Here is an 11,064-nt window from a genome sequence, read left to right as displayed (position 1 = left end):
TGTGCAGATGCTAGTTTGCCACCACGTGCATGATGATGAGGGTTTTCTCAAGAACAAAGACTATGCAGGTCATGAGAGAGAGAGGGAAGAGATTTGCCTAAGGGCTGGGAACGTTCCCCATTCCGTAGGTATGGGGGACTCCATCATGGCCCCTGTCCTGGTTTCAGCTGGGATAGAGTAAATTTTCTTCTTAGTAGCTGGTATAGTGCTGTGTTTTGGATTTAGGATGAGAATAATGTTGATAACACACTGATGTTTTCATTCTTGCTGAGCAGAGTTTACACCAGTCAAGGACTTTTCAGCTTCCCATGCTCTGCCAGGTGCACAAGAAGCTGGGAGGGGGCACAGCCAGGGGGGCTGACCCAGACTGGCCAAAGGGCTATTCCATACCATATGACATCATGCTCAGTATATAAAGCTGGGGGAAGAAGAAGGAAGGGGGGACGTTTGGCGTGATGGCATTTGTCTTCCCTAGTAACCGTTACGCATGATGGAGCCCTGCTTTCATGGGGATGGCTGAACACCTGCCTGCCGATAGGAAGTAGTGAATGAATTCCTTGCTTTGCTTTGCTTGTGCGCGTGGCTTTTGCATTCCCTATTAAACCGTCCTTATCTTAACCCTCACGAGTTTTGTCCCTTTTACTCTTCTGATTCTCTCCCCCATCCCACCTTGGGGGAGTGAGCGAGCGGCTGTGTGGTTCACAGTTGCTGGCTGGGGTTAAACCATGACAGCCCCATTGCCCTTTCTTCACCTATGAGGATGAATATTTGGTTCAGTTTTAGTTGCTTGGGTCTCAGACAGACAAATCAATGCAAGTACATTTATTTTGTTTAATTAGAGAAGGAGTATAGCTCCTTATTTACACAGTCGGTGGGTCACACTAGTGAGGAAGATAATGAAGTAGAAGTGGGGTGTCCGCATTTCTTTGTGGACAACATTATCACAAGTTAAAAAAGCAAGAAAAGGAAAAACTTACCCAACAACAATAATGACAACAAAAATTAATCAAGAAAGGCTGGGCCTGTTATGAGTTACATTATGAGTCATCTGTTGAAGAAGATGGACACTCTGTAGCTCCTGGAGAACATCCAGTCATCAGTTTCCACACTGCTTCCTTGAGCTCCTGGTTCCTCCTGCTGTAGATGAGGGGGTTCACTGCTGGAGGCACCACCGAGTACAGGGCAGCAACCACTCGATTCAGGGATGGGGAGGAGGTGGAGGGGGGCTTCAGGTAGGCAAATGTGGCAGTGCTCAGAAACAGGGAGACCATGGCCAGGTGAGGGAGGCACGTGGAAAAGGCTTTGTGGCGTCCCTGCTCAGAGGGGATCCTCAGCACGGCCCTGAGGATCTGCACATAGGACGCCACAATGAAAACAAAACACTCCAAAAAGACAAAAGTACTAAACACAAGAAGTTTAAATTCCCTGAGGTAGGCATCTGAGCAGGAGAGCTTGAGGATCTGGGGAAGTTCACAGAAGAACTGCTCCAGGGTATTGCCTCGGCAGAGGGGTAAGGAAAATGTATTGGCAGTGTGCAGAAGAGCATAGAAGAAACCACTGCCCCAGGCAGCTGCTGCCATGTGGACACAAGCTCTGCTGCCCAGGAGGGTCCCGTACTGCAGGGGTTTGCAGATGGCCACGTAGAGGTCGTAGGCCATGACAGTGAGAAGACAATACTCTGCTGATATGAAAAAGACAAATAGAAAGAGCTGGGCAGCACATCCTGCATAGGAAATGGCCCTGGTGTCCCACAGGGCATTGGCCATGGACTTGGGGAGAGTAGTGGAGATGGAGGCCAGGTTGATGAGGGAGAGGTTGAGGAGGAAGAAGTACATGGGGGTGTGGAGGCGGTAGTCACAGGCTACGGCGGTGATGATGAGGCCGTTGCCCAGGAGGGCAGCCAGGTAGATGGCCACGAAGAGCCAGAAGTGCAAGAGATGCAGCTCCCGCATGTCTGCAAATGCCAGGAGAAGGAACTCAAGGATGGAACTGCTGTTGGACATCTGCCTCTCTGCATGGGGACCTGCCCAAGGAGGTAAAGGCAGTGAGAAGTTAGGGTAGAGTTCTCTGAGCAAAGCCTATTGCAGTTCTCATGGAAACACCCCAGACTGCCTTGCACCTTTCAGGGAGACCTTTGGCAAGTCCCTTTCATGAGCTCTGGTTGGTGCTGGCTGAGGGTGCCATGTGGAGCAGGGGGCTCTGCTGTGGGCTCTGGAGGTGTCAGTCCTGTCCTACAGCAATAGGTAATAGCAACATGGGGTGATCTCAGATTAAATCCACTTTGGGTATCAATGAGCTTTCAGCATTGTTGCTCCCATTTCACCCCACTGCAGAGCAGAGCCGAAGGGATTTTGTTTTTTTTATCTCGTTCTAGTTGCCACACCACAACTGAGAAGTGCTTGTAAAGCAGAAATCCTTGGCACTTCTGCTGTACTCCAAGTGACATGTTGTGGGTGTTGACAGGCAAAGGGACTGTCCCTTAGTGCAGGGTGTGGAGAGCTGGTCCGTCCATCAGCCCTGGTCTCAGCTGCCTTTTCCTTGCAGCTCTTTGAGCTGGAGGATGATCACCAGATGTTCCCCTGAGAAGAAACTGGAAACTTCTGAGAGCGGAGGAATCCAGTTCCCAAGTGCAGATCTCCAAACCCCTCCCCACCATCTCATCGTACCTGAGCAGGATCTCAGCTCTCCCCTCCCAGCCACGGACACACAGGGCTCATTGCAGCTGCCCACACAGATGATGAGCCACATTGCCATGGCCTTAGCACTGAGTTGTCTTCTCCATGGGACACAGAGAGCCTATGGGAGAGCTGTGCCCTTCTGGAGGACAGCCTGCATCCCAGCAGGACCCCCAGGGAAAGAGTCAGAAGTCCGGAAGACAGGGAGTCCTTAGGTGAGGGTCAGCTCATTGCCAGCCCCACACACTGCAGTGCCCAGAGCCCCCAGGTAAGGTGGGGACAAAGGCAGCAAGGCCAGGAGGGGAAAGAGAGAAATGTCCCAATGCTCCTGCCATGGGAGGAAGGACAGGGACAGACAGACAGGCACTCTAGATTTCTTCACATGAAGCCTCACGTGGAACATGGCTGGGGGCAGGGGAGCTGGGGATTGCTGGGGAGGGGCTGGGCAGGGCAGGGGCTGTGTGCTGGGTTTCCTGGTTTCAGCTGGGATAGAGTTCACTTTCGTCTTGGTAGCCAGCATGGGGCTGTGTTTTGGGTTTAGGATGAGAACAATGTTTTGGTTCTTGCTAAGTAGTGCTAAGGTGTTGCTAAATAGGTGCCAAGTGGCGCTCACACTGGTCAAGGACTTGTCAGCTTCCCCTGCTCTGCCTGGGATGCAAGAAGCTGGGAGGGGGCACAGCCAGGGGAGGCATTGACCCAGACTGGCCAAAGGGCTGTTCCATACCATATGACGTCATGCTCAGTATACAAGCTGGGGGAAGAAGAAGGAAGGGGGGGGACATTGGGTATGATGGCATTTGTCTTCCCAAGTAACTTATGCGTGATGGAGCCCTGCTTTCCTGGAGATGGCTGAACACCTGCCTGCCCATGGGAAGTAGTGAATGAATTCCTTGCTTTGCTTTGTTTGCGTGCACGGTTTTTGCTTAGCCTATTTAACTGTTCTAATTTATTTTACTTCAATTATTAAACTGTTCTTATCTCAACCCATGAGTTTTCTCCCTTTTACCCTTCTGATTCTCTCCCCCATCCCACTGGTGGGGAGTGAGCGAGCGGCTGCGTGGTGTTTAGTTGCTGCCTGGGGCTAAACCACGACACTGTGGGAGGCTGCAAAAGCAGGAGGGTCATGGGACTCCCTGGCCACAGCAGTAACTCCCATCAGGTGCTGGGCTGCTTCACAGATGTCCCCAAACAGCCCTGACTCTCTCCTTTGCTTTCATTCCCCCAGCCAAAGTTCTTCTCAGTAACTGTCGTAATAAACTCCAAAAAGAACTGCCTGCCTTGTTAATCTTTTCCCCATTGGCCATGCATTTCTGGTTTTCCATCTCCTTTGGGTATTTCTGAGATGGCTGCTGTGATAGTTTCCACCTTGGGTAGCAACTCCATGAAGCGCATAAGTCTGCTTCATTACCTCTAGTGCCCTGCAATTCCCCATATTCTTTTGTTTCAGACACTGGCCCCCAAGCTTTAAATGCTGACACCTTAGAGTTTCAGTGCAGAGGGACCTTGCTACTCTTGTGGATTTGGCCAACAGACACGTCCTGGAGTTTTGCAAGGCAAAGGGGCAAGGTCTGCCCTGGGGGCAGAATAACCTCCTGCATCAGGACAGGCTGTGATGTGAGCAGCTGAGGAGTGTCCTGAGGAGAAGTGCCAGAGGAGCACCTGTATTGGTTTTGCATGGCAAGGTTTTGATAGCGGGTGGGGCTACAGGGCTGGCTTCTGTGAGAAGGTGCCAGAAGCTTCCCCCACGTCCAACAGAGCCAGTGCCAGCCGGCTCCAAGATGGACCCGCCGCTGGCCAAAGCTGAGCAAATCAGTGGTGGTGGTATAGCCTCTGTGATAACATATTTAAGAAGGGGGAAAATACTGCCGCACAACAGCAGTATCCCTGACCTGTTTTTCCCTGATTCCAAGTATGAGATCCAGGTGAGCATCACCAATGTTGGCCATCAGGCCGCTGGGCTACGAAGCTGGCCCCAAGAACCCACAGAAACATCCGGGTCTGTTTGCAGCCTGCACTGTCCCCTTCCCATCAGTGTCAGGGTGATTGAAGTCCCCAAGGGGGATGTGGGGTCATTGAACTGGAATTGCTTAAATAAGACTTTGTCCTCTTCCTCACCTGATTCCAGGGATTTACATCCTACCACAATGTCTCCCTAATGGGCCTCTCCTCTGACCCTCACCCAAAAGGCTTTACCCAATCTGCTGCCCATCCCATAGAGGACCTCCATCCATCCAGGCAGCTCCCTCCCACTGAGGGCATCCCCCTCCTGATCTTCCCCACCTCTCTCCTCTGAACAGCCTCTATCCATGCATCACAGAACCTTTAATTTTCTGACCTGCCCCACCACACCTCAGCAGGTATTTACATCAATATCACAGCTCTGTGACAGCACACAGGGCTCCATCCCCTCCTGTCTGTGCCCCAGGCTGAGGCCATTGGTGCGCATTTGGGCTGCAGCCCCTCAGCTTGGTGCCAGCAGGGCCAACCTCAGACTTGTCAGAGATCTTGCGCCCAAGATCCTGTGCAAGCAAAGACGTTGCTTCAGAGCAGAGACATGCTGGCGTGGATGGCAGATGGCAATGTGAGGATGAAATGAGGGGCCCACAAGGTGAGCAAATCCTGTGCTCCCCAAGGCAAGAGACAAAGAGGGGTGGACTTTGCAGCCCTGACGGGAGAGGGCTTTGCTGTCTGTGGTGTCTCTGGAGTCCCTGCGAGCCTGTGATGGAGGCCAAGCTGATCTCCAGGAGGGTCAAGGTGCTGCTGAGAAAGTCCTTGGCTATGGACATTGTGTCATCCAGGTAAACTGTGAAAATCATTCACCCGTTCCTTGATTGTATCATCAAGGAGGTGAATAAAGGATGGGGGTAAGAAGCATCAGCAGCATTTGAAAGTGTTGGCATTCGAGTGTTGTGATGTGCCTCGTATTCATGTACTGCCTGCATCTCCTGGATAGACATGGGACAGACCTTGGCTCCCTGCAGTGGTGGCATTCAGTCATGTGCTCATACACACTGAATCTTTCTGAGATGCCCTGGGGTGTCTGTTATGTACCAGCCTGGGATGGGGACAGCTGTCCTGTGGGTCCTGCACTGCCCAGCCAGCTGGACGCTCCAGTAGTGCTGGGCAGCTTTGGCATCTGAGGTAGAACTACAGGCCTGCATTTGGCCATTAAGTCAAGCAGCTGCCCTGCATTTGCTTAGGCAATGTAGGGATGTCCATGGGAAACCTTTGGTTACACTTAGTGGAGATGTAGGAAATACAGCTGATGGAGAAGAGGAAGACAGACTGAGCTCCCCTGGGGCACGTGACTCCATTTGGTCAGATGAATACCTCTGTCGGCTGCCCTAAGCATACTGAGGAGGGACAGGTTGGGTTGTCCTAACTGTCATCGTTTTCTACCATTTCAGTTGGCCAAAGGGATTCCCCACCAGCTGCCAAGGCAATGCCCCCAGATGCTGCCCTGTCTCTCACAACTGCTCCATTAGAGCTTGGAGTTTCCTGCACATGTCCTGAACCACCTCGGGCAGCTCCAATGTCACCGGGCGTTGGCGTCGGAAAAGCTCACTCCTGGCCTCTGTCCCCATTAATAACACAGCAGCTTAGAGAAGGAGCTGACAGCTCTTTTGTGCAGCCAAGCTGAGGCAAGAGGAATCCCACCTCCTGTGGGTCTGTGGGGTGCACTGGAGAAGCTGAATGCCCCTCCGGCCTCAGGAATACTGATGAGAGCTGAGATGCTGACATTGACTTGGCTCGATCCCTGCCCTGCACAGGTGGAAATGATCCCCTGCCTGTCACTGCCTACATGCCCTGCCTGACCATGGCACAGGGATGTAAGTGTCCAGAGGGGAACATTGACACCTCCTGTAGCTCCGCACACCCTGGCAGAGCAATTCCCACTGCAGGAATCAATCTGTGCAGTGTTTAGGGAGGAAGAGTAGGTGGTGACTTCAGTCTGCTTCAAGTTCTGTTCCCCAGGAGAGACCCTGCTGTCTTGCAGGAGCTGTCAGCCCTGGAGGCCCAGGGACACCTGGAGGGAGCCCAGAGGGGCAGAGAAAGTGCTGCCTTGGGCTGGGCCTCTGCTGCTGAGCTGCGCTGGGCTCCTGGGATGGAGGGAGCTCCTGGCAAGCGGGCAGCAGTGCAGAGAGACAGCTCTGCCCAGGAGCAGCTCCTCTGCAAAGCGCAGCAGGGCTGAGGGCACTGCCTGCAGGCACCGAGGGAAGAGGAGTGAGGCAGAGAGAGGGTAAAGGCAGTTGGTGGCGGGAGGACGCTGAGAGTTAACAAAGGGAGAAGTCTTCACAGCCCTTGACACGGTAAGTCTGTGGCAGCAGGGCAAAGAAGCTGCAGTTCCTGGAGAGATCTCCAAAAGCTGCCACATCCCACAGTCTATGGGATGTTTCAGGAGGACTCTCAGTACTTCTCTGGTGTGGAGGAGGAGGACATGCTCCAAAGCAGGGCTTCTGTGCCGCACTGTCAGAGGCACAGGTCATGACAGCTGCCTTCTTCCAGGAATGTCCGAAGGGGTGTGAAGGTGGGTGTGGAGGCAGGGGTGCCCAGGGCCATCCTTCCGAGCAGGGTCCCTGCACCCCAGGGGCTGTGTGCTGGGACAGGGACTCTGTCACCTGCCAGGGTCAGCACTCACTCTGCCTGGAGACCTCCCCATGTAGCTGCAGGGAGAAGCTGTGGGTGGAGGGAGTGACCCCTGGCAGGGCAGGGTCCTTCTGCTGTCGAGAGGGTGCTGTGTGGGTCAGGTTTGCTCTCAGCTCCAGCTCACCCCAGGCGTTTCTGAGGGAACTTTTCAAGATGGAGTTCCTGTAAAGGAAGGTGTCTGTCTTTTGAGGTTTCTCCTCTTGGTTGGCTGGGTGGGCTACAGATGGCACCAGCAGCACCTTTCCAGTCTCATCAGGGTTTGTGGGACCTGCTCTTTAGCCCTGCACACATGGAGAGGCTGCAGGGCAGAGCTGGGCACACAGGGGCTGAGATGGGGTCTGTGAGCACTGGCAGGGAAGAGACGTGGGGCCAGAGCAACAGCTCGTGGCAGGGACAGCTGCAGGCAGTAGAGACGGGCAGGAAAGGAAGGACCTGCTGATGGAAGCCCTCTTGCAGGGGAGATCTGGGCACCTCCCGGCCACCCCTGCAATGTAGATGACTTCCCTGAGCAATCCCTTCATCTCTCCTCTCCCACCCAGCACAGCCCTCAGCCCTCACAACCATGGGGTCTCGGGTGGGAGTCACCTCTCTGTCCAGTAGACCAGCAGAAGAAGCAAGGGCATATCCCTCCTGCCACATCCCCATTTCCCACTGACTGGCAATTGGGCTGAGGGCAACTGTCCTGCATTATCACTGTCTGGGACGTGGCGTGCACAGGTGGCTAAGGGTAACGCTGTCCTGAGTGTCCGTCTGCCTCCCCCGTTGCCTCTCTCAGCCAGACCCTCACTGTATTTTTCCTTGTTTCTCCACTTGCCCATTTTAAAGTCATCTTTTTATTGCTGTCAGACTCCCTGGGGATGGGAATTTCAGCTGCAGAGTCACACACTGATCTTGTTTGTCCATTCATGCAGGCATGTCGATGGGAACAAGTGTCCCAGCTTTCCTCTAATCTGTGGGGCTGTGGGCAATGCAGCCTGTGGGGCTGGGGAAGGAGTCAATTTTCTCTTCATGAGATGCCAACATTAAGACAATTGGCTATCATCTCCTTAGGGTGTCCTTCCAAGCTGTGAGCTGCCTTCCAGCATGCAAACCTGTCCCATAGCACCTTTGTGTTCTCTGGAAGCCCCACGGAGAAATGCAGAGACTCTATGGCTGAGGAAATGCTGTTGGGTTGGTGAAAGGAGGCATGCGTGTCCTGGGCTAGAAGTGGGGTGCTGAGACCGTGAGAAAGGCTGACATATTTAGTAGTCTGCACTGGATCCCTCTGCTCTCAGCAGTGTCTGGCTGCGTAACATAAGAGTGTGCTTGCCCTCCGTCTCATGAAGGTGCGAGCCCAAGGCAGCTGGGGACAAGACGGAGGGAGTGACCAGATCCCCTCACTGCACTGAGCCACAGGCAGTCGTCTTGCCTCGCAGGGCTCACTCTGTTCTCCGTGAGAGCAGCAGAAATGCTGAGGGTTCCTGACATCCCAGGACAATCCTCAGGGGGGATGTGGGGCGCTGTAGAAAACCTCAAACCTCTCAAACTGCCTTCTGCTATGCCAGTTCCTTGGCACTGGCAGTGCAGACGCTGACAGGCCCTTCTGTGTTAGGTGTGGCTTCATCTGACAAAGCTGAAGACCAGGACTGGCCCCTGCCCCCACCATTCCCATGACCCCACTGCTGCAGAGCAGGACAGACTCCTCAGCAACCAGTGGGCAAGGGTCCTGCTCCTAATGGCACATTCTGCCAGCACCAACCAGAGCTCCAGCCACGGAGCTGAGGAAGGTCTCCTGGAAAATGAAAAGGGGGTGTGTGCAGCATGAGCAGAGTCTATGGGAAATGGCTTTGATTTTGCTCAGAGAAGTCTCTGCTAACATACTGTGTTTTCTTCCTTGAATAGTCCACATGCCAAAGTGAAAAAATGTCCAACAGCAGCTCCATCACCCAGTTCCTCCTCCTGGCATTCACAGACACGCAGGAGCTGCAGCTCCTGACCTTCTGGCTCTTCCTGGCCATCTACCTGGCTGCCCTCCTGGGCAACGGCCTCATCATCACCGCCATAGCCTGCGACCACCACCTCCACACCCCCATGTACTTCTTCCTCCTCAACCTCTCCCTCCTTGACCTGGGTTCCATCTCCACCACTCTCCCCAAGTCCATGGCCAATGCCCTGTGGGGCACCAGGGCCATTTCCTACCAAGGATGTGCTGCCCAGCTCTTTCTATTTGTCTTTTTCATTTCAGCAGAGTATTGTCTTCTCACTGTCATGGCCTATGACCGCTACGTGGCCATCTGCAAACCCCTGCACTATGGGACCCTTCTGGGCAGCAGAGCTTGTGTCCACATGGCAGCAGCTGCCTGGGGCACTGGGTTTCTCCATGCTGTGCTGCACACTGCCAACACATTTTCGCTACCCCTCTGCCAAGGCAATGTCCTGGACCAGTTCTTCTGTGAAATCCCCCAGATCCTCAAGCTCTCCTGCTCAGGTGCCGACCTCAGGGAAGTGGGGCTTATTGCGGTTAGTGCCTGTTTAGTCTTTGGGTGTTTTGTTTTCCTTGTGGTGTCCTATGTGCAGATCTTCAGGGCCGTGCTGAGGATCCCCTCTGAGCAGGGACAGCACAAAGCCTTTTCCACATGCCTCCCTCACATGGCTGTGGTCTCCTTGTTTGTTAGCACTGGTATATTTGCCTACCTGAAGCCCCCTGCCACCTCTTCCCCATTCCTGGATGTGGTGGTGGCAGTGTTGTATTCGGTGGTGCCTCCAGCAGTGAACCCACTCATCTACAGCATGAGGAACCAGGAGCTCAAGGATGCCCTATGGAAACTGGCCCAATGGATGCTGTTTCAGCAACAATAACCTGCCTCCCATTCTCTGCACATTTCTCAGAGTTTCTCTTAGGCCACGAGTCTGCTGTTTCCTCTTATCATAATCCTGATTATAGATAATTTACTGGGTTCATACTTCTTGTCTTGAGGCTTGATCTTATTGTCTCTGACTCTTGCAGAGCACTGTATGATATGTGGCATGCCCAATAGCATCTCTTCAATAAAACAGAATCTCCCAGGTCCAGTGCCTGAAGGCTGGGTTCTTCCTCCAAAGCTGCTGCCAAGAAAATGTCCAAGGAATTAGTGTTTTAAGGAGTCTGTTCTCATTCTCTTCTCAATATTTTGGGAGTTAGTCTCATGGTCACATTGGGTTCCACTGGGCCAAGCGCTCTGGATTTAAAAGCTCTCTTCTTGGTGTCCAATGGGAGGGGAGATGGTCCATGAGCTCCCATTCTCTCCTCAGGTTTCTTCATGTATGAAAGGACTGATGGCAAATATGAGACTCTTGGGAAATGAATTTGGAGGGGTGAGGAGAGGAGAGGATGGGGACTCCCCACGTGCCCTGGGGTTGGAATGAATGGAGGCTCAGAAGGTGAAACACCCTCAGTGGTGAAGTCCCCCAAAAGGAAAGCACTAAATCATCTTATCCACTAACAAGGACTCTGCAGTGCCATGGGAGTCAGTGGGGACTCAGAAGCCCGAGGGAGGGGAGACTGGAGAGATTCGGGAGCTGCCTGAAGACTGCCATGCTGTTGTGAGGAGTGGGGCTGGTGGAGGCAGAGGAGGTGACAAATTCAGTCAGGTATGGGCACCACCTACAATATGAATTCAGGAGAGCCAGAGAGTGCCTAGCCTGTTTCCTCATGGCCTTGGGGCCAGCACCAGCCTTGGGGTTGACTGGGAGCCTGAATGCCCCTCTTTGCCCCCCAGCAGCT

General features: G+C 53.5%; 2 protein-coding genes across 2 annotated transcripts; one reads left to right on the top strand and one right to left on the bottom strand.

Moving 5' to 3' along the window:
* Positions 1-1,037: 1,037 nt before the first annotated feature.
* On the bottom strand, positions 1,038-2,003 carry LOC148050030 (olfactory receptor 14C36-like). The gene has a single exon (XM_087745542.1). The coding sequence runs from the start codon at positions 2,001-2,003 to the stop codon at positions 1,038-1,040; it is 966 nt and encodes a 321-aa protein (XP_087601668.1).
* A 7,221-nt stretch (positions 2,004-9,224) lies between these two features.
* Positions 9,225-10,160, top strand: LOC148050029 (olfactory receptor 14A16-like). Its single transcript, XM_087745539.1, has one exon. It carries the CDS (start codon positions 9,225-9,227, stop codon positions 10,158-10,160), a length of 936 nt encoding a protein of 311 aa, XP_087601665.1.
* Positions 10,161-11,064: the final 904 nt, after the last annotated feature.

This window comes from Nipponia nippon, unplaced genomic scaffold, assembly GCF_047370975.1.
Source record: "Nipponia nippon isolate SJK-2023a ecotype South Korea unplaced genomic scaffold, ASM4737097v1 scaffold_91, whole genome shotgun sequence".
Taxonomy (NCBI): domain Eukaryota; kingdom Metazoa; phylum Chordata; class Aves; order Pelecaniformes; family Threskiornithidae; genus Nipponia; species Nipponia nippon.
This window is presented reverse-complemented; position numbering and strand designations above follow the sequence as displayed.